This window comes from Camarhynchus parvulus, chromosome 11 (assembly GCF_901933205.1).
Source record: "Camarhynchus parvulus chromosome 11, STF_HiC, whole genome shotgun sequence".
In the NCBI taxonomy this organism is placed as follows: Eukaryota; Metazoa; Chordata; class Aves; order Passeriformes; family Thraupidae; genus Camarhynchus; species Camarhynchus parvulus.
The window spans coordinates 4541692-4564712 of NC_044581.1; the positions used below are offsets into that span (position 1 = coordinate 4541692).

Genomic DNA, 23021 nt, shown 5'->3' on the forward strand with positions numbered 1-23021 from the left:
ACTCTTTAGGAAACTTCAACCATAGAATTTAACTTCTTTTATTCATGTAGTGCCATTATTTAGGGTCTTTCTGTTAGACCCACTCCAGCACTAAATTTAAAGTCAATTAGACAATTTTTAAACTGGAAACAACTCCTTTCTGATTAACTGAGGACACTAAACCAAGCTGGCTCAAGAGATACAATTTCTAGTGCTGAAACTTATTCCTGGCCCTGTACTGTGAAGAAGTCAAAGCAGAATTAGAAGCTGACAAAATGTGGGGACAGGGGGAGGATGAGAGTTAGACCACTGGGTTATCGCATCCCTGCCTCTCTGGGCTGCCCCTTTTGGGTGAGTTACAACTCATTTCAGAGCAGCTCCTCCAGCCTAAGGGGAAGCTGCTGAAGGGAACTCTTGCCCAACAGGACGTTGCTCAGACAACTCCACCACAAATATCCTTCTTTTGCTGTCAAACCCAGTCTTGCTTGGAGTGAGGGAGGAGGAAGGGAGTTTTTCTTTCCCTTTTAGAGATGTCCATTAAAAGTCAGAATTCTGATGATGCTGATGTACATCAGAGGGAAGACAGCAGGAGCTTTACCCACTGCCATGCAGGGAGGACCAACCAAAGCTCCTGCTCAGGGCAGGCAGGGACTCAGAGGGAGCATCAGGGGACAGCCACCTTTGCAGACACACCAAGCCTGATGCAAGCACAGAATCCAAGTTTATCAGTGTGTGCTTCACGTTTCCAGCACAAAGGATTGAGTGGCACTGACAGACTGAGCTGCAGCCTGTGAAAAGCACTACAGGAGTCTTGAATGATGGTGGGAAAGCAGCAGAAAATAAATAAATAAATAGAGGAGCCATCCCCAAGAGGGTTGAACTCTGCTGTCCTGAACCTTTGGCCATGGTTACAGCGCTGTTTTTCTCAGCAGAACGCTTTTCACTGTTGAGCGCCTTGCTGAAAGCCTCAATTAAAGCCTGAAACCTATCAGTGGGTTACAGAAGCAATTTGCTGTGTCTCAGCAAGCACTTAGGCAACACTGAGCCATCTGCTCCATTCTACCTGTGCTGGCTCCAGAGAAGGGAGCAACAATCACTCACAAGCTGAAAAACAAAGCTGCCTGGTAAAGACCCACATGGAGAACAAGAATGTCAGTCCAGGAGTTCACTCCCCCTGGATGTAGGTGTAAAAGATGCCTTCAAGTTGCTGAAAAAATTCACACAACATTTATCATTAATAGCCTGAACAAGAAAAATACCAGGATAGGAATCCAGTTTGTAGGGGGATTTCACTAAAAGCAGCAGCTCCTGTGAAAATTTATGTGAGTGAAAATAAGATATGCCAACTTGGAATTTGACCCTTCTAGTTACTGACCAGCCAGAGCCATTCAGCCAGTGTCACTCCAAAATCCTGCCATGCTGACTTTAAATGCAAAACCACTGAATTTATTAAGTACTCAGAAGAAGCAGAATGAGGAGAATAAGTGACACTGACAGGGCATCCTTCATTCCCAAATCACTCTAATTAATTAAGTCTTGCAGAAACTCCAAGACCTAAGTCTCAATCCTCTTTTACAGGAGGAAAGAACTGAAGTCCATGTATGAGAAATCACTTTTCTAGAGTTATTAAGCTAGGAAATGTGACAAAAATCTATAAGCAGTCATTTTTACCATCAGTGCTCAAAAGCTTTTGAACACTGCTGTGAACAGAAAGTTGAAGAGAGCCTAGGAAACTTTCAGCTTTTTTTAAGTAAGGTCTTTGTCTCTTTTTCTATCCTATAATAGCCTCATCTTGTAGCCCTTGCTCATACACCACTTTCTTGGACAAGAATGATAATACTGATGTAGTCAACAGCTAAGAAAAATGGACTCTAATGCACAAAATCAGCCAGCATGGAACATTTGCCTTGTTCAGCCCTAGCAAGACCTTTCATGTTGGGAACATCTTAAAGCAGTGACCATACCTGATCCAAAAAGGGAAAAATGAAGTTAGCCTTTTTGATGACAAAATTTCATCCTTGCTTTGCCACTGCCAGCCAGAGAACGTTCTGTACTCTCGGGAACCTGTCTTCCCATCAGCAAATACTATTTCATTACATAAAGAAAATTAATGGCCATCCCTAATGCTGAAGAGCCTGCTAAATTCTAGCTCTCTTCCCCCTTTACCATATGCAGCCTGCAAAGGATCAGTTGAGTCTTTAGCAGGGAGGCTCCTGCAGGAACGGGACAGGATGGTTCTCCTGCAGGAACGGGACAGGCTGCAGCTCCTGCAGGAACGGGACAGGCTGCAGCTCCTGCAGGAACGGGACAGGCTGCAGCTCCTGCAGGAACGGGACAGGCTGCAGCTCCTGCAGGAACGGGACAGGCTGCAGCTCCTGCAGGAACGGGACATGCAGCTCCTGCATGAACGGGACAGGCTGCAGCTCTGCAGGAACGGGACAGGCTGCAGCTCCTGCAGGAACGGGACAGGCTGCAGCTCCTGCAGGAACGGGACAGGCTGCGGCTCCTGCAGGATGGGACAGGCTGCAGCTCCTGCAGGATGGGACAGGCTGCAGCTCCTGCAGGATGGGACAGGCTGCAGCTCCTGCAGGATGGGACAGGCTGCAGCTCCTGCAGGAACGGGACAGGCTGCAGCTCCTGCAGGAACGGGACAGGCTGCAGCTCCTGCAGGATGGGACAGGATGGAGCTCCTGCAGGATGGGACAGGATGGAGCTCCTGCAGGAACGGGACAGGCTGCAGCTCCTGCAGGAACGGGACAGGCTGCAGCTCCTGCAGGATGGGACAGGATGGAGCTCCTGCAGGAACGGGACAGGCTGCAGCTCCTGCAGGAACGGGACAGGCTGCAGCTCCTGCAGGATGGGACAGGCTGCAGCTCCTGCAGGAACGGGACAGGCTGCAGCTCCTCCAGGAACAGGCACTGCCCTGGAGGGCTGTGGGTGCCAGCAATTGTTTATTTCTTGCTGAGCAACGAGAGCAGCTCCAGCAAGAGGGAAAAGGTCAGGTCCCCGCACAAAGGTCCCCTCAGCTCATTGCGGGGACGGGTGACATGGGCTAGTGTTACACTTGATGTTGACAGTGTTTATGTAAAATGGAGGTGCCTCTTGCTAGATGCAAATCTGCAGAGATAAAAACAACACTGAGAGCAGACTCTGGAAAGGTTTTCTCCACTGCAGCAGAACATTTTGTTCAAACTCTGTGTAACAAGGAACAGGAAGAGCTGCTGGCGATGTCCAACACACATGTTGGCCTGTCCTACAAAGCCCAGGTGCACCATGCATTCTACAGCATCACCTGCTAGTATTTTGACCTTTAACTCATTATCTTCATGCAAACAAAGAGGGCATGGCATCCCAAAAGTTGGCCACACCCATATTCTGCTTTTAATATTAGCAGGTATCACTTCACAGTATTCTGAAAAATACCTAATGTTAACTTGCTGCTAACAGAATTTTCCCTGCTAGTCAGAGATGGACTTAAATCACCAGTTGAATCCACTGAAAGCTTTTGGAACTATGTTCCTGCCTGCAACATTTACCAATATGAAAAAAAGGAAAAAAAAGAAACTTACCTGAAAAGACTAAGTCTTTAGAAAGTCCGAATCTAGCCAAAGGATTGGGGCTGGGATGAGATTATGGAAACTTTTCTAAATCAGGGACTTCAAGCTGCTCATGCTGCAGTAATCAAACTCTTCCTGACCTTCTGAAAGTTCTGTACAGAAAGACTAATGTGCTGCTCTCTAAAATAGAGATATGCTGTGAAACAGCAGCAGCAAACTTTTGCTCTCCACCATATTTTCAGGTCACAGCATTTTTTGCATATTTCATTATACCCGGTGCAAAATGCTGAAGTGTATCAAGTTCTGTGCTTCAGTTGCTTCTCTGAATGCAATTGCCTTGGTCGAGGCTCATTTTCCCATAAATTCCTTGCCACAGGCCAGAGAAATGGAGGGAAATATTATAAGGTAAGTTCTTCTGATTCTCACTCAAGTAAAGTCTAAATAACACTTTGTTTTTCACCAACTCATATAAAAAAGATCCTGGTAAAATCATTATTATTTATTACACTGAGACTGGCACCTGTGAATCCATGGCCTGAGTAAATACACCCAGTGACATTCTCTGGCCTGAGCAGCTCACAGTCTACATGATTAAAAGCAAGAAGGGGAGAAAGAGCAAGAAAACCAAGGTGATTTCCTTGATGTCATATGGCAAGCCAGGAACAGAGCAGAACTGAAGTGTTCTGACCCTCAGGCCTCCAAGACAATTTCTGGATCCTGGTACCCCAAGGAGAAACACCACTGGCAAGCACTGTGCCTGCAGGAACTTGAATACTGATGCCCCGTTGCTGTGCTTCCCCATCTCACCATCTCAGGCCACCACCTTTTTCAGTTTACCCTGATTCACCTGGTTTTTTCCACCAGTGTCTCCAGATCTCACTAAGCCAGGCAAGAACCACCCAAGGCTCAGGTCAGCACCATCCCAGAGCTGCCAGAGTTCAATGGGTTCAGCAAGCGGTGACGTGGGTTCAGCTGTTACTGATGCACGAGCTGGAACAACCACACAGACCCTTCCCCCAGGCACAGGGTTTGTCCTTTGCTCAGGTACCACTGGGGCAGTACCACTGCAAAGGAAAAGAATGCTGAAATAAACACAATTTTAAAAGCATGCAGCAGAGACAGAACGCATTTCTGCTTGAACCAGGAGAAGTGCAAAGTGGACACAGGACAAAGGGGAGTGACAGGGCAGGCTCCTCAGTCGCATCTCAGCGTGACTCTGGGCAGCTGCAACACTAATGCACTGAAGAACTTGCTCCCAAAGCATATTATATATCTTATCTACACATATATATATATATATATATCTCCTCCTCCTTTGCACACAGCTGTCAACTGACTGCCCATCCTTCAGGGCTTCTGCTCTCTGATGTGCTCAACACTGTTGCAAAGAGATCCTTCAGTAACAACAGGGGATGAGAGGATGGAACAGGAAGGTTATTTTACCCAAGGGAAAGGAAGAAAACTAAAACCATGACATTCATGAGCTCCACTGAAGACAAACCTGCATGCAAGCACAGTGTGTGTGTCTCCAAAAACTGAAAGCAGCTCAAAAATTGTGGCTTCCTCCTAGCCTCCTGACCAGGGAGGGAAGAGGTCATCCTTGGCAGACCTCCCCACTACCAAGCAAAGAAACTGGGCTTTGTTTCTGCTGGTGCCTTGTCTTCCCTCGTATCCCTGCACAGCCCTTGAGTCTCTGTAAGATGCAGGAACACAGCTGGTGGAGCCAAACCCAGCTCTACCTCATTCCTGCATCTGAGATGCCCTAAACCCAGCTAGAAAACGCAAAAGCCAGCGGTGACTCCAGCTGCACTTTGCCTGGGCTAATGTGGTTACTCCTGTAATCAGACCTGTCCACAGGGGAGATGTTTTTTGGCATGGCCGAGGCTGATGCATTCCCCGAAACCCTCCATCCCTGCTTCCATTTCCTTTTGGCAAACGTTCCCATTCTTCAGGCCCCAGTTCCAGCACCAGCTTTACACTTCAGGTTGGCAAAACATCAGCTTTCATCCTGCACACAGCAACTGCTGTTCCGTATTTTCCGTACCAGAGCCAAGTTGGGGTTTGTTTTTAATGTTGCTTTGGCTATGCGGAATTTCACTATGACTGCAGATACTCCAGCAGAAGCACAAGCCACTCCCTGCTTGCAAAAAGCATTGGTATCTTGGGTTGAAAATTCCATGCGACATCTCCCCAAATGAAGAAATATTCTAAAACATCTTGCCCATTGGGTCAGATATTTGGGTGTTTTGCTTTGGTTTTTTTTTACTACACAGAAGTCACACAACATTTTTTCCTCCTTATCTTGGGCAGGAGAACAAACTTCCAAACAGTTTATCAACACAATTGTCCCAGACATACAGGAAAGGTTTGCCCTAACTGTAGGCTGGTGAGGAGGAAGTTTACAAACCCTCCTGAGTTACTCGAATATCTTCTGCAGAATGAGTGAGAAAAATTTTCATAGAGAGTTTGCTGGCCTCACTCAACAGGGCAGGAGCCAGACACCTTGCTCGAGCTACAGGACTCAAACAGCCTCTGACTCACTAGCAGGGGGAAGGTTTCAAACATGTTCAGACACAGATGCTCCCACTCTTGCAGGACCTCACTGCTCCCTGCAGCAGCTCTGGCCCTTTTCTCCAGAGCAGCAAATGCCCCACATGGCCACTGTCTGCACATCAGGATCTCAGTGTTCTGACATCCAGAGGTGCGAGTTTGACCTGCTCCTGTATCTGCAGCATGACCCAGAGTCAGAAAAATAATGTCCAATTCAAATAAAAATAAAAAAATTGAAGCACACTACTAGAAAAAAGTGTGTACTGTACACACTCCACACTTTCTGAAGCCTTCAGTGGACTAACTGCACTGAGTGCACAGAGGCAAAAAGGTAGTATTAAATAACTAAAGCACAGCAGACACTGTGTGACTGTGGATTTTGACATGCAGCAAACATTGTCACAGATGCCACAAGGCACTGTGACAATAAGTGCCATCTAGGTGTGGTCCTTGCTGTGTGCTTTTCTGTGCACAGACCCACAGTTACTGACTACATTATAAAATCCTCTGACACGCTGATCCAGGTTCCTAATTCCTTTTCTCTTCATGCCCTTTATGTTCTACACATGATGGCTGTGTCTGTGGAGCCTTGGCATCCACCAGCTCTCAGCCCATGGTGGGAATGACTTGGCCACTGCAGAGAAAAGATACTGGGTAGGAAAAAAAAAAAGGAGCAGGCACAATCTTATCATCACTGCACTTTGACCGGGTCTGGCAAAGCACAAAGCTGTGCACAAGGCCACCATGGAGCAGAGCCAGGCATACCTGCTGTGCAGAGCCCCCCTGCTCTGGCACTGCACCCTTCAGATCCCACTCAGGCATGAGAGAGCTGGTGACCCACTGGAAAACAGGACGTGGTGGCCTCACCTGCAAGGCTGCACAGCACATGCCAGAAATTTCAGGCGTGTGAGAGCCCTGACGGGAAGGACTCGCCACCTGAGAAACCCCCTCCAACTGGGAGTAAGCAGCTACTATCGCTACACATTGTAGTAACTGCTAACAAAAGATAACCTCAGGAAGATAATCTATCCCCTTTTCATTTTCTGGGAAATTCCAGTAAGCTGAGGTAGCACCAAGTAGTACACAAAGCAATTATTTCTTCCCAGATATGCAAAATGTATTAAAAAGCCACGTCATCCCTTTTCCTTGTTACTCTCTACTGCTGGCAGTGGACACCCTCAGCTTTTTCTGCTCTCCTCCCCTCTCACCAGTCAGCAAAACCTTCTAAATGGACGTTTACCCACCTGTTTCACTTTCTCCTCCTTGGCAAATGTATTATTTTGCTGGTTTTCTAGCTCCTCAACACCATAAATGGCTTTGAAATTGGCTTCTCTCTTGTGCACCTGCATCACCAATGTCGTCAGCAAGAGAGATGTGCACGGCTCGAGGAACATGTTTGTGTCAGAAAGCTGCTGCAGAGCCTTAGGGAGAGCAGGGACTGGATGCTGATGAGATGTTTGCAAGCATCTTAAAAGGGACTTCAGAAAAGCAGGGTGTTTCTTTATGGGCTCTGGAGCACTGAATTTTCCAGTTTCTCACAGGGAGATGCCCAATTTCAGAGCAGCATTTGCATCTGAAACATTCCCATCACTTTGTTCCATGTTTTTATACTGCATCTTATTGTGCCACATCAGCACAAACCCTCAAACCTCCTGCAACTCTTCAGCCTACCAAAATGTCCCTGGATCTCTGCAATTTCTTTGTTTTCCTTCTCCTTGGCACAAGCGCTGCGTGATGTGCGACACTGAACGAAGACTCGGAGCTTTCAGCTTTGGGATCCCAAGACTCAAATCCTTGCTGAGAACCAGAGATCACTGGGATGCTCCCAGAACCACTGCCCACCTCATGCTCAGAATCACTCCCAACATCCCTGTTGTTCTTGATGGATCTCCCCTGAACCAGTATTCCCATCTTAAATAAGACAGCAAAGAGCACCAGAAACCAGGAGATGGGGAATACTGCAATGCAAAATGGCTTCTGAATGAAGAGAGGGGAATGAAGGACATACCGGCTTTTGGATACTTTTTTTTTCTAATTTTAAAAGCATCAGTGTTCTAGGAAAAAAAGACAAGGACCTGTGACAGATAAGATGAACATGAGGCTTACAGCAAGAGCTAGGGCAGATGATACAGACTGTGACACTTGCAATATACTGCTTTACAGTTTTCTTTGGGTATTATCAGCAGTTTTATAATCCCCTAATACATTATGTATACTATAATGTAAGGACAAAACTGTGCAAGAAATGGAAGAGAAATTTAAAACAACACCTAGATCCCCTTTGCTCCTTCAGGGTGGGTCATGGAGGTCTTCTGACACCAAGAGTTCTCATAAGAGCCAGAATGCAGAACTGGGCTCCATGGCAGCAGCTTAACAAGGCACTTAGCATGTGTCATCTCCCAGAGTTAGGTTTTCACACCCAATGCATCATGCAAGGAGGATAATTACACTCCTGGGAAAGCCTACCAGTCCTGTCCTGTCTCCATAAGAGATCTCCTAAAACCAGATTTTTCTGCAGCCAGAAACCTGAACAAGAGAATAATTTTGGTGCAGCTCTATATTATGACAGCTGTAGATAAGAAGGTGTAATTTGGTGAAAATCTTGGTCATCATGACCTCAAAATCCTGAATTTCAAAGAATTAGTCATAAGGTCAGCCCTGGAATAATGCAGAGGAGCAATTCACCGGCACAAAACCCGAGGCTCCCTCTTGGCCAGCAGCTCAGCATTCCTCAGAAACAACATATTCCAGCAATTGTATCTGCTCCTCTTCAGAGCTGAGATCTCAGCACACAATAACAAGCTGACCTGTTTATTCAGCTGTTTTTGACACCCCTCTATCTTCAGACCTAATATTAGTTTGAATAGGATAGCATCCAAGTCTAGAGAGGAAAATTTAGAGCTGGTCCTGACTTAGCTAAAGCAAGATAGAAAATAACTATCTAGTTTCTACTCAAATTTCACTACCAGGCCATGAATTGGCTTGAGTTCTGCCTCCTTAAAAAAGGCCGTTTTGGCAATACAGGGGGCAGCTAGGGGTGCACAAATTTCGTGTGACTGTGGCTGGATGAGGGCAGGGCAGCTCAGAGCAGCAGCTCAGCTCCAGGCTGGCATCCCAGCGTGCTGCTGAGAGCCTCCTTGGGCTGCACAAAGTGCTGTGCTGACATGGATATGCAGCTCCCAGATTTGAAGTGATCCATGTGAAGCCAACACAGAGCACAGCCCGTGCTCAGCTGCCACTGCTGCAGATGTTCCTTCAGGGAGGAACCTGCTCCAGTGGCCCCCACAGAAAGAATGAGGTATTTTCCCACTGCAAAGGCAGTGAAAGCTTAAAAGAAATAAAATCTAGCCACTCCACCTGTTCCAGTTCTTAAAACATTACCAGCATTTCATAAAATGAATAGAAGAAAAAACTTTCTGTCAACATCTTGTCTGTTTTTCATCTATTCATTTCCACCTCCCAAGTGAGATCTGTGCCTTTCTGCTATGGCAGCACAGCTACCTCTAGCAAAATGAGATCCCAGAAACAGAAAACAAGGCCAAGAATTTTCAAGTGACTTCTGATAACAGATGGCCTGAGACTGTCAAATTTGTGCTGGAAAATGAGAGAGGCAACAGACTTCATGTGCTCATGAAGATATCTCAAGCCAAAAAGAAAGCAAGAAAGAAGACAAAAAGACATCCCCCCTCAACTTAACTACAAAAAATAAATGTTATGGAAATAAAAGGCTGTTAAGTACGACAAGATTTCCATTATGTTGTTCCTGAATTTGCAATGAGGTTGTTCAGATAAGAAACAGGGAGGTCTTTTCAATCACCAGATGAACAGCAGGCACACAGAGCTGCATTTCATGTTACCTTTCATATACAAAAGAACAAACTATGACAGCAAACATCAACTTCACCATGAGAAGAGTCATCAAAAGCTGAGAAAAGATCTCACTATGTTCACCAGAAAGCTCGAACTGGTACCAATCTCACTTCTTGACAACACAGATCCATTTACACACCCCCTGGACCCCACATCTGTTCCCTACAAAGTCTGGCCTAGAACAGCACCATGATGCAGAGGAAAGGCAGGATATCTTAAATTAACTGTTCAGGATATCTTAAAAAACTGCTCATGGTCTCCCATAACTGGTACCCAAGCATTTCAGAGGAAGAATATGACCACCACCCAAAAACTTGTGGGCTGCCTTTTATCTGTCCGAGCAATAAACCTGCTTGTCCAAAACCAGTGTGTCACAAAGCCCACAATGCTCCCAAAACCCTGGGGCTGTGAAAGGCAAAACCTAATTCCACATCTTTGGTTCCTATCATTCTATTATTGACTTGCACGTAGACACAAAAGGAAAAAAAAAAGCCATTGTTGGCCTAATTGTATCATTTATTGCTTTCCCTCAAAGTAAACAAAAATGAAAACTTCTCAGTTCTGTGAAAATACCTCAGTGTTTCAGCTAAAGAAAGCAAAGAAAGCCAAGAGAGTTATGGTTTTGTGAACTGAGTAACCACAAAGGAGAAGCCTGAAGTACAGAACTACCACTCCAAGGAACTGCTGAGCTTTTCAAATAGAATTTCCACTACGCAGTAGAGCACGGAGCTATGGAATTGTCACAGGGTACCAAATCTTCCTCTCTCAGATCATAAATTAGGTCACTAAACACACTGGCCCTTTTAACTATATCCAATGTGATTTTTTCCCAGATCTCACAGTTTTAAGGCAAGATTTACTGAGATTTAAGGCCGTAAATTTCTTTAATGTCATCATTTAAATTCCATATAACCCCCACTCCTGTATCAGCACTATTTTTAATCATTACCATGGTGACAAAGCCGTAAAGGTGCTTTACACAAGCAAGGCTTTACCACACTTTCAAGAACAGTTGCTCTTAACTTATTATTTTGCAGTTTTAAATTTCAAAGAAGAGTAACTCGCTCTGAACATTCACCATTTGATACAAAAACTGATACTCACCCATGGCTATTGCATAAAAAATACTAATTAACAAGAAATTCATAACCTGGTCACAGTAAAGACCAGAGAGCATAGCATCATTCAGGTCAAGCATGACTTTATTTGACAGTCAATCCCTTTGCAATTAATAGGGCTGCTTGTGCATGGAAGTATCTGTTTCCTGAAGACACAGATAGAACAATCCCTATGAGAACCAGGGAAGTATTAATCCAAAATTAAAGTTTTTGAACGAAGGCCAACATCGCTCGTTTTAGTATTCAATGCAAAACGTTTGCAAATCCCAAATGACAACATTGTTCCAGTTTCCTAATTCATGGGATTCAAAACTTGGAGTCTGGGTTGAAAATGAATTTTAAAACAAAAGGTAATGTGACTGCAGGTCAGGGGTGTGCACGTATGCTGGGCTGCATGAGCAGGATGGGGAGGGGGCTGCACTGCTGGGTTCATGTGCCTGGGTTGGGGCTTCACAGGCTCTCAGCAGCCTCCTACCACCTCAAATAAACCCTGCACTGCCAGAGGACAAGCGTGGCGTGGGTGGAGAGAGGACCAGATGATGTTCAAAGGTCCCTTCCAACCCAAACAATCCTACAATTAACACATTTGCACCGTCCCTGCTAAGAGATGTGTAAACTCCCTGACCAAGCAGCAGTACTCATTAGGGGACACATGGGCACTGCTTAAAAGCATCAGTGGGAAAGACAAGGTACAGGCAAGCCTTTCTGTAAGATCCAGGTCAGAAGCACACAAAGCTCAGTTTGAGTCATGCTTCATGCTTTCCTGCAGACCTGTCTCTGTTCTTTCAGTGTTGTGTCAATTCAGGACATTCCCCCAAAGGCTGTCAACTGACATGTTTGATTGCTGCATCACCCAGCTGACCAGAAAACACGAGCAACTCACCCCACAATGAGGGCAGTGTTCAGGGCTTACTATCAAGCACAATAAAAAATGCAACATGCCCTGCATGAGCTTAGGTGAATTCCCAGTAAAAAACGTAAATCTATACCTGTACTCCTGGGGAAAAAAACCTCTCTGATGTCTTTCTAACTGAAATGCAACATGGTACTAAATTAGTTAAGTGTACCTTTTAATGATTAATACTTTTAGCATGGGGTGTAATGGGGCTACTGGTTTTCTACAGAGGATGGGACCTCCCAGTGCTCAGCACTACAAATGCACACAAATTGCATTTAGCCCAAAGAGAGCAACACATAAACAAGCAACAAAGTAGATGGATGCTGGCTGGGAAAATACCAACAGTATGTATTTGCTTATTTGTGTGTGTCCCAAAATTACTAGTCCCAGTATCTCTCAAAGCCAAGTTTAGCTGTATCCATCCCCTGCAGAAGTGGTTGGTTACCATTATATCTGCCCTGGATGCAGCAATGTGTTATTCTCTTTTGTATACCCACAGAAACTGTTGTTATCTTTATTGATATGCTGTTATGACTTATCAGCTTCCACATACCAAAGATTACGTATCATGGTTTCAATCCAACCTCCTTGGTTGAGAGGAACTTTCCTTACATGATGGATTAATGATTTATGTTTGAGGAGCTGGAGAGTTGTTAACATGTTCTGTTCATTCTCTGGACAAAGATGGTTTGGCTTAGCTACAAGCTGAAGGAAATCAGGATTTCTAAATATAGGCTGAGGTGGCCAATAATCCTTTAGGAGTTGTGATACTCACTGATATCCAGATTAAATGAGGACTTATGAGTAACCCTTAGTGGGAGGGTTTGAAATGGAAAATCCAAAGAAAAGATGACCACATAAGGAACACTTGTGCTGTCCCTACACCCTGCTGACTTCAATATTCAAGGAAAAAGACACAACCAAAAAGCTCTGTAAGCATCTTGACAGCTAGTTAGCTGGATGACACATAAAACCCCTTGGAGCTGGATCTAAGGCATGGATAATTACATGTTTGGTTCTCTTTTATTTCTGTTAATCTGTACCATCTCTTTTATTATTCTCTGGGTCGCAGGAAGAAATTATTCTTGATTTTTATTTCTGTGTTTGTCTCTAGAACAAAAATAATTTCCAGGGTGCCGGTTGGCAAATTGAATTCCCACAGCATGTTAAACCTTAAAACTGCACCACATCAAAGCTCTCTCACAGACCTTAGCACCTTCCTACAAAACCAAAGTGTGTGCCTGAACCTAAAGAGCTTCCCCAAATATGTGAGACACAGCTATTCACTGCTCCCTCCCATTTCCCATGTAGCTCAGGGTACATGCAGCATCTGATTCCCAAGGCTTCAAGCAGAGGAAAAAGAGTCAAAAGGACACTGACAGAATATGAATCTGCTCCCATAACTGTAATTTAAGAGAGGGCAATCCCCACTGCTGGAAATTCTCAGAGTATCAGTTTGCTGTTTGTACAGTGGATTCCTCCAGCCTTGTTTGGGCAGGGCAGGAGAAAATTAAACTTAAATCTTGTGCCAAGTACACTGGGGCTCAGCTGGGTTCCCTAAATGCTCCCACCACACAAGTACAAACAATAGCAAGATCATCTCTGTTGAATGTTTTCCCCTGAACAACTGTTACAGCTTCTGCACCAGTTTGTATCTGTGTTCTACATCCCACAGAAATGGTTTGACCTATTATTTGTAAGACCACTGGACAAATATATCATTCATCAGCACAACCACCCAATTATAATACAGCTGTGGGGATCTCTCTGCCACCTGGTGCTTTGTGTAAATGCCCCATTGCAGAAGAATAGGTTTCCTGGTTTTTGTGGGTTCCCTCACTACCTGCTTAATCATCAAACCATACAAATTATGGAGTGAGATGAACCTTGGCACCTGGCTCTTAAAGTCATAGCCTCCAGTGCCAGTAAAGTGATAAACTTCACTAAAGCAGACACACAAACTGCACTCCCTCACTCCCCTCCTACACTGACAGCTTGTCCTGGTTCTCCAGCCCATTGGGATCTCACTTAAGCCTGCCAAAGAGCAGAAAGCTACCAGGTGCTCTTCCTCTGAACTATTAAGCAACAAAAAAACAAAACCTAAATTACCTCAATTTTAGCAAAGAGGAATTTCTTAGTGCCAAGTACCTGGGCAGTGACTAAACCCTGTCACTGTTCTTATGGGAAAACACGATTTGCTATTCTTGGTAAAGGAAAGGGCTTTCAAATCAAGATAATGTTTCACTTGTTTTTCAGAAACAAATTTAATGGGGGTGGGGAGGGAAACACGGAAGCAAAAATAAATTCTACTTTGCACCAAGTTAAATTACTCAGAGTTTCCCAAAATGAGAGGCTTGGGTCAGAAGCACTGGAAAGTTTAAGAAAAGCTTCTTTAAAAACAACTCCCACAGAGAAAAGCTCCTTCTCCGTGACTGAAAGGCATGTAAGCAAGCCAGGCCACTTGTCTAGCCTGGCTTGCTTTCTTTCTTTTCTTTTTTTTTTTTTTTTTTAAGAATTTATTTGGTGGGTTGAATAGTAGGGCCATGTTGCATCTTTACCACATCTTACTTGATGTTTTCCAGAGTTGCACCTCCAACCCCAATTCACCCACCCCTCACTGCAGGAACAAAGTGGGCATGAGCCACCAGCACTTTGGTACCACAACCATCCTGGCTGGGGATGAGGTAGAAAAAGAGATTCCATCATCATTTCTATCCATGCTTTCTCTGATCATCCCTGCCTGCCAAAGCAGGAGAGAAAATAATGGCCACATGGAGATAATGCCTCTGCATGCTTTAAGTGCTTTGTTATCCTCAGGAGTTGCAAAGAAATCAAGGCTGGCTGGCTGTTGTGTTAATGATACTGTCAAGAGGCCAAAATAAAGTGCTACAGCACAACCCAGCCTTCTGCTATCAGCACTGCTGTCCCACTCTTGTTTGGGCAATCAGGGTGACAGGCTGGAGAATATGCCAGTGGTCTGGGAAAGGAGATCTCAACACTTGGCTTTTGCTGATAAGAGCCTGGAACTGCTCAGAACACGGTTCTGCCAGACATTGATGGCCACACAAAGCACACCAACACTGTAGTTTTGCCACACAACTATTTTGCAACTATCAAATACACCTACAACAAAACCAGTTTGGTGGGAGGGACTTCCGTATATTTTTCCATGTGGTTGCTGTCAGCAGGCTGAAATCTTGATAAGCTGCACAGGCAACTTGGCTGACTCCACTGAAACCCTGCTGAAGGCAAGTCCTGAGCTGAAAACTGCTGCTTGTTTTTCCCACTGCAAGGCAAGGGAGGACAACCAACCTCAGCATCTGGCCAAACCTCATTTCTAACTGCATCAAAGATCCACACAGATTCCATCCAAAGGTCAGCAGCTATGGCTTTTGATGAGGAATGTGCTGCTTTGGAGACACAATGCTGTCACTGTGATCCACTGTCCCTACTCAGGGCAATCAGTCCATTGTTCCCACTGAAAATGAGAAAGGGCTTGAGGTCTCTGAAATGGAAACTGCCCTTAATTCCAAATCATCCTAAAGTATAAACACAGACTGATGCATCACTGACTGATGTTACACGTACAATAAACAACTCTAAAAACACTTTTTCTCCCTAGCTTCTCAGAAAAATCAAAAACAACCAAACAAAAACCGCAAAATATCCCAAGAGTCCAGAGGATAAGATGAGGTGTACTCTCTATAGCATTTTACACTTCACAGTACAAAACTAAAGCCATCCCATCTCTGTTCTGTTGAAATGTGAATTAATTGCCTATCTACTTTTTGAAGCCAGCCACATATTGATAAAGCTGGGATGTGTAACAAGTTAATTTGTCCACTTCATTAGTTACACAGACATGTTAAAACTGCAGATATGTTCTGATTTAGGGTTTCTGCAAGAAAAGACTTTATCTATTCAGGGCTTTGACAATGAACAAACAGGGAATTCTAAAAAGTAATCTTGGAGAATGAAGAAGATGAAGTACAGAACTTACCTTCCACTGCAGAGAATGGAACCACTGATCCCTCAGGTAACTGTTTGCAGCCTGCAATAAAGAAAAGTTACAGAATCATTAGTTTCTACCAGTGCTTCAGGTCACTCAGGTACTTTATATCATAACCAGTGTATTTTCACAGAACGCAGAAATACAAGGATCTTGCTGCATCACAAAATACTGAACCAAAACCTTACAAAATATTAAGCCCCTATGAAATGCTGTCCAGCTCAAAGACTGAAAAATCCTCTGTGAATTCAATCAGGTGTGGGTCAGATCTTTAATGTCAGGGGGCCTTTGCCTCTGCCATTAATCACTGGAAGGAGAGTGGGAAAATGGGCTGACATTTTAATAGGGGGGTGGGTTTTTTCCATACTCTGATTTCTTTTCTTGTCATGCTCTTGTCCTCAGCGGTTCCAAAGCAATTCAAATAATGTATTTCAGTGATATTAAAACAGTGAAAAGCCCAGCACACACAGACGTGCAGATACATGCACAGACTGTTTGCAGCAACAGCAGAAATGTTGCAATCATCACTCCCAGCCATCACCCATTTTTGGCCATATTAAGCACAGCTGCCAGAAATTCCCAGTGTGAAGCCAGGTTGTAGCCAATGGAGGAACAGTTCAACACTCCCAAAGGTCAAAAGGCTTGGTATCAAAAAATATAAAGGCATGTAGAGTGACGTAAATATGCATGCCTTAACAAGGTGACATAAGTCTGAAATATCTGAGTGGGCAGAGATGCCCTTTGGCTTTTCCAGTTCCCCCTTAACGCTGCCTACGGGCAATTTTTACCCAGGTTTCAAAATGTTTTACAAAAACATTGAAAATTACAGGTTAGCCTGTAAATCCATGGGAAAAAAAAAGGTGAGGTTGTTTGCCAGTCAAAAAGCACATACTTCTTGCAAATTAGAGCATCACTTATCAAGTTTCACTCCCCAACACCTTTTCAGGTAAGTATTCAAAATCCACACTACAGAATGTATTTAATCTCCCAGCAGTCATTCAGTTCACTGATAATGGCAGGAATACCAGAAGTAAAAATGCTGTATGGTTACCAAAAAATGTGTTTCATCTCAAGGTCAGCTAATGATGGTTCGGTGACACAAATTTAGACTGATTACTCTGAATTAAATGGAGTAATATCCTTTTATATATGCATTACATATTATTTATATCTTAATGAGAATCAATTGCTCCTCCAATAGATGTTTAGGCAATAAAGCAGGAATAAATATATTATAAATAATCTTGGCTGACCACAGAATTTATCAAAAACCTTCAATTTCAAGAAGAATGCTGACATATCAGAATATGAAATTGCTACAAATGCAATTAAAAAACTTCCTTTTCTACTTTCTTCTTTTTGCATGCAATGAAAAACTGTAAAAACATTTGCAGTGCAGATCTTCAGGATATTTCAGTCAGACAATATTTAATTATTTTCTGTTATTTACACTGTATTTTATGTATATGTGGGCATTAAGACAAGACAGACTTTTTACCTGTTTGTTATAGAATTAAATTTCATTTCAATAAACTTTATACTGTATTTTAATACAATGAAAAGGTCAAAAACAATTTGCCACCAGAAGGCATAAGAATGTTTTTAACATAATTAAAAAGACATGAAGGAAATATACTTAGATATTTCTTATCTGTGCCCAGAGAGAATGCTCTAAAACCTCAACGACTTATCTGAAAAACTTAATTTCAAACTGAACCTTTTTTCAAGGAGACAACTGGTTCATGTAGGAGAACAAAAAAACTCCTTTCCAAATTCTAGCATCAGAGCCCTCTAAAGAAAAAGTAAAACTGAAGTTTTTTGTAGGCTTCATGTATACTTAGCAATTGTACCAATACGATTGAGTTTATAGGAACTATACAAACTAAGATATTGTTATTTAAATCAATATGATCAAAATTTTTCTAGGGGAAGGAAGTACTTCACTCAAAGAGGCAAAATATCAACCTGATTCAGTCCCTGGTCTTAAAGTAAGAACAAATGCTAAAGCCCTAAATTGAAATTTGTTAATTATTCTCCTACTTTAATGATGTCAGAAGTACAGAATGTAAGACCACTGCAAATAATTAGAGAATATTATGTGTAGGTAGATTCTGGAAGTGACTGGAGCCCGAACTATCAGTGAGGACAACAGCATCCTGCAGAGCAGGAGGCACAAGTGGACTCCAAATACAGGGGGAGAAAAGAAATGAAGAATGCTGCAAGACACAAAACCACAACTGGCAAAGGAAATACAACTCTATGGTAGCAATATGCAAAAGGCATTTTAGAAGTAAAATTAGGAAAGCAACCAAGTTCCAAGTGTGGGACCAAGCACTGTGCACACATAGAATTAGTTATTGTAGAGAAGTGATCAAGCAAATTGGCACCTGGCTCTAGGTTAGGAGTCTGAACCCTCTAAACACTCAGAGCTCAGGCTGTTATCAAGGACCACTTCCCAGGAAAATCAAGACAAAGAAGACAAAGTGAACAGAAAATAGAAAAACAAACCTTTAGAGAATCCCCACACTTGCACTAGTGATCAGGACTCAGTAAGAGAAGCTTGGGAGGCCAAGGGCCATTTCAGCAGTGTCCTTACACCAAGCTCAGCACAGACTGAATGCTCTACCCCAAACCCCTTATCCTGAGGGATGCTGACATCAGCATTTGCAGGGATGCTTCTAATCCTCCCCCTGCACCCTTCCGGCCACCTGACCCCAGCAAAACCACAGCACCATGCAGGAAACGCTGGATCTTCTGCAAAGGAAAACAAAGATCCCCCCCTTGCACAGCATCCCTTGGTCCTCCCTCCTCCAGGACCTCCTCCTTTCAGGCTTATACTGAGAAGGCACCACAGGGAGCATTTCTTTCTCACCAAAGGAACAGTGAGTTCATAGCATGCCAGGATGCAAAAAGAGCCACCAGGCTCCTGTGGGTGTTCAGCTGCCCAGGCACTCTGCAGGCACTGACTGACTCGAGCATTTGGGTTACTGTGAGTAACATTTTTGAAGTTTAAGCAAAGAGCACCAAAGTGTAAAGCAGTGGAGGGAACCACAATTCATTTATGGGGCTGCACACAGACATTTACAGTTTATCTGATGTGCATGGACAGAACCCAGGCTTTCTGCACTGAAGTCATCACTTCCTGGGAACTGACACCTCCAGTCTTTTTACTGCAGCTAAGGGCATAGTTTACTATATTTGTTCAGCTCTAGGGTACAATAAAAAGGAGAAAATGAGACAGAAAATACTTCAAACCAGGCTTTCCTTGGGCATTCTGACCACACAAGGAAAGTTTTTTTTTACTTTCAGCCTTGCCCTTGCAGTGAGTCCAGTTCTACCCCACTCTTTCGACAGATACCTTTCCAACTTAAAATTCAGCTGGAAATGTTTTGCCTGCTGTTGTCACAAATAGTAAATGAGACAGGACTGAAGTACAATGAAGATTCTATAATTCTTCACTGTACTTCAATACAATTTTCCATTTAGAGGTATGAATAGTTTAGGCCCCTTGTGTGTTTAGTACGTTTAGGCCCCAATTCTGCAAATAATTTTGTTCTCAAATGCAGTGGCTTTAACAGGATAGTGGGTGACACATGGTAACTGAGCTTCCTGTACAGTCAAGACCTCACATTGTTTTTGTACAACCACAACATAGTAGAAAAATACTTTAGAAAACAGGAAAATGTGGGAGTAAAACTTAAAAGGTGCAAGAAGATTAAACTACTTGAAGCTTATTTATTATTCCAATGAGGAAGAAGAATATCTACTTTAAGAACATTTGTTGGCAGTATTTTTTTTAAGATTAACTGATCCTGGAACTGCATTCTGAAGGATTTTATATTCTTATTTTTGGGGTGTAAAGGTTCAATCAGACGGGAAAAGCCACTTGGGATCCACTGTAGTACAAACTTTACTCATAGGATTAAAGTCTCCTGTTTCAAAAAGACAGATCACAGGAGAAAAACTGTGCAAGAGATTAAATGCCTGCATATGCAAAGCTCTGGTCAACATGAGTGAATTTATGCCTCTGCTGAAAAAGGAAGTATTTGCTCTGCACCCCAACTACTTCATTTCTTAGTCAGTGAGTAGGAATACAAGTTTGTTATTAAAAAACAATGAATGTTTTAAAGGCAAGTTTTCCCTTTTGTTCACAAAAATAGGAAACTGAAAATCTGCTTCATGCCAGTGTTACAGCCCCTGCAATAATTTGTACCCAGGCAAGGAGGAGACTAAATAGGAACCTGCGGGTTACTGAGAAACAAACACCTGAAACTCTGCAAGAAACAGAGCACTCCAAAAATTATGAGGTGAAGACCTCTGCCGTTCTTTGAGCAGTAAATTACCACTACAACATCCTTTGCTACTGGCATGTGTGTTATTCAGAAGAATACAAGAACAGGCTTGTCCATGTAGCAAACTGTTCCCATGTTTTTCCTTGCAACAGCATCCTTCACACATTTGCTTCTAGGGGATTTTGCCGTCTGAATGGATGTGGCAATAAATGGGATTTGATGACCCAGATTTTGGCTTTGATTCTTCCTGAGTTTATTCAGTGATTCTCTCTCTCCCTCACTTGCTCTCTGGTCAGCAGGATGGGGGTTTTGCTGTGCTTTTTTTTCCAGCTGATATTCATTACTGGGACTCATAAAACAGCACTGGCTTCTCTGCCCCCATTTATTATCAGCCACAAGAGCAGAGGAGTGTCCCAGGGCTGCAGGAAGCCAAGCCCCACACAGCTGTGCAAAACCTTCACATTGCTGATGCAAATCCCACTGTTGCACCTCTGACTTGGGCAGACCTGCAAGGGAAACCTGCCACTCTTCTGCCTTAACCCAGGGTACAGACAGACTTGCTGGGAATTGCTAGAAATGCCCTTTTCCTCCTTAAAATATTCCCTGCCTCTGCTGGGTTGTGGTCCTTGTATGACCTCTCCACACCGACAGCATTGGCTGGACTGGCACTTAAAACAAAAGGCAGGTTCTCCAAGGAGACTAAAATAAAATATTACTAAAAACCCAATGGAAACATTTACCATGGGGACTCCCTGGCACAAACAGCGTGGTCAAGCACCGAGCTGAACGTGTGACTGTTGTGCTTGTCAAGGCTTCCTGCTCTGTTTGTTTTTCCTTCTGACTACACTCGATTGCCAAGAAATGAATAAAACAACACGAGCAACACGGATGGAAGTGGTGGCTTTAAGGCTAAAAGAAAGGACACCACAGGAAAGCAAGGCAGTACTGTTGTGACTAAAACACCAAAGCCTTTTTTCCTGGGACTCTTCCTACATTTGGTGCTCAGCAGCTCATGAAATTATACTGGAAGGTTTTTTTTCAATCTCTTTCAAAAGGTTCTTCCAGTTATTTCACTATCAAGGGTAGCAATCTCCTCATAATCATCCACACAGCACCACAATCACACCTTGTGCTTTACAAAGGGAAAGCAGAAGAGCAGAAGCCTAGCCCAGCTCAAGGAGGCCCTGCTATTCCTGATACTAAAGAGCTCACACTTCATCAAAAGCTAAATTTAGCTCCTATTTCCTGGCCTGAAGAGCTCGTGGCCTAATGAGCCAGCTTCAGCAACACCTTCTCTCCAACTGCAGGGAAGAAAAAAAATCTGAGATTTTGATTGCTGCTCATGGAAAGAACCAGGGATCCCATCATTTGGCAGGGGGGAAGAAAACACAAGTCCTGAGCATGTCTAGAAAACTGAGAGTCCATGATCCCCAGAAACCTGACTGCCCATGGCTCCCACATGGGACAATGGGAATCCCCAAATGCCGGGCAGTGAAACGCTCAGATAGCTGTGCTTATTCAACAAACACTGAGTGGGAAGGGCTCCACACATGAAAATGACTTTTAAATGTGAACCCAGCCTGGATTGAGCTGCCTGCTGCCTGAGAGCAGGTCTTCCACTGAAAGCCAGGTAGCCACGTCCTGTTCTGGTGATCTGATTTCCTACGAGGAGCTGCATCACCTCCGGCACTGCCTGTCAGATTTCATGGGCTAAAATAGCTTGGGATGGGTCAGTGTTGCCATGGGAGGGCTTGGGATGATGTAAGGAAAGGTAATGGCACTCTTCCCTCTCTGACTCATTACTGTGCACTAATAAGCCAGAAATAGACTGGTGACAGCAGACAGAGGGGATGAAAACTTGAACATGGACAGGGGCTCTCCTGTGGCATCTCACACAGAATTGTTTGGGTTAGAAAATACCTCTAAGATCAAATCCAGCACTGCCAAGCTCATCACTAAGCCATGTTCCCAGGTGCCACATCTACATCTTTCAAATACCTCCAGAGATGGTGACTCAGTCACTTCCCTGGGCAGCCTGTGCCCTGAGAACACTTTTGGTGAAGAATGTTTTCCTAACAGCCAATCTAAACCTCACAGCCTTTTCCTCACCCACTAAGCAGATCACCTTGTCATACCAGGAGGTCAGCTTGGTCAAGCAGGACCAGCCTTTCATAAATCCACACCGCCTTCAGTTAAGTAGAAATTGGAATCTTAAATTTTTCTCAAAAATGAAACATTGGGAAAGCCTGTGATTTACTGAACTGCTTCATTTTATGTCAGATCATGTCAATATATCCCATGGTTTTAAAGAATTTACAATGCAGCATGTGCAAAAACACAGATCAAAATATAAAATATATATTAATACTAAATTTTATAGTATAATTTTTAATTTATAAATTAAATTTTATATTAATATATTTTATATTAAATATAGAATTTATATTATGTTATTTATTCAGTCATTACAGTACTGCCTTGTTTTCCTGTGGTGTCCTTTCTTTTAGCCTTATATTTATAAAATTTATTTACTATGGTTTTAAAGAATTTACAGTGCAGCATGTGCAAAAACATAGATCATTATATAAAATTTATATTAATCAGAAATATGAAATAAATTCGGCGTAGTCAAAACAGTTCATTTAAACATTTTTACATAGGTACACACACACATTTTATCTAAAGGCTTTGGAAAAAAATAAATATACAGATTTCACCAACAGTGTACTTCAGAAGAAACAGTACTGG

General features: G+C 43.3%; 1 protein-coding gene across 1 annotated transcript in view; it reads right to left on the minus strand.

Moving 5' to 3' along the window:
- CMIP (c-Maf inducing protein) overlaps positions 1-23021 on the minus strand; it is a 130635-nt gene that overhangs the window by 36917 nt on the left and 70697 nt on the right. Inside the window, exon 3 of the mRNA XM_030956323.1 lies at positions 15973-16023. Coding sequence (XP_030812183.1) covers positions 15973-16023 — 51 coding nt within the window. The remainder of the gene's footprint in view (positions 1-15972; positions 16024-23021) is intronic.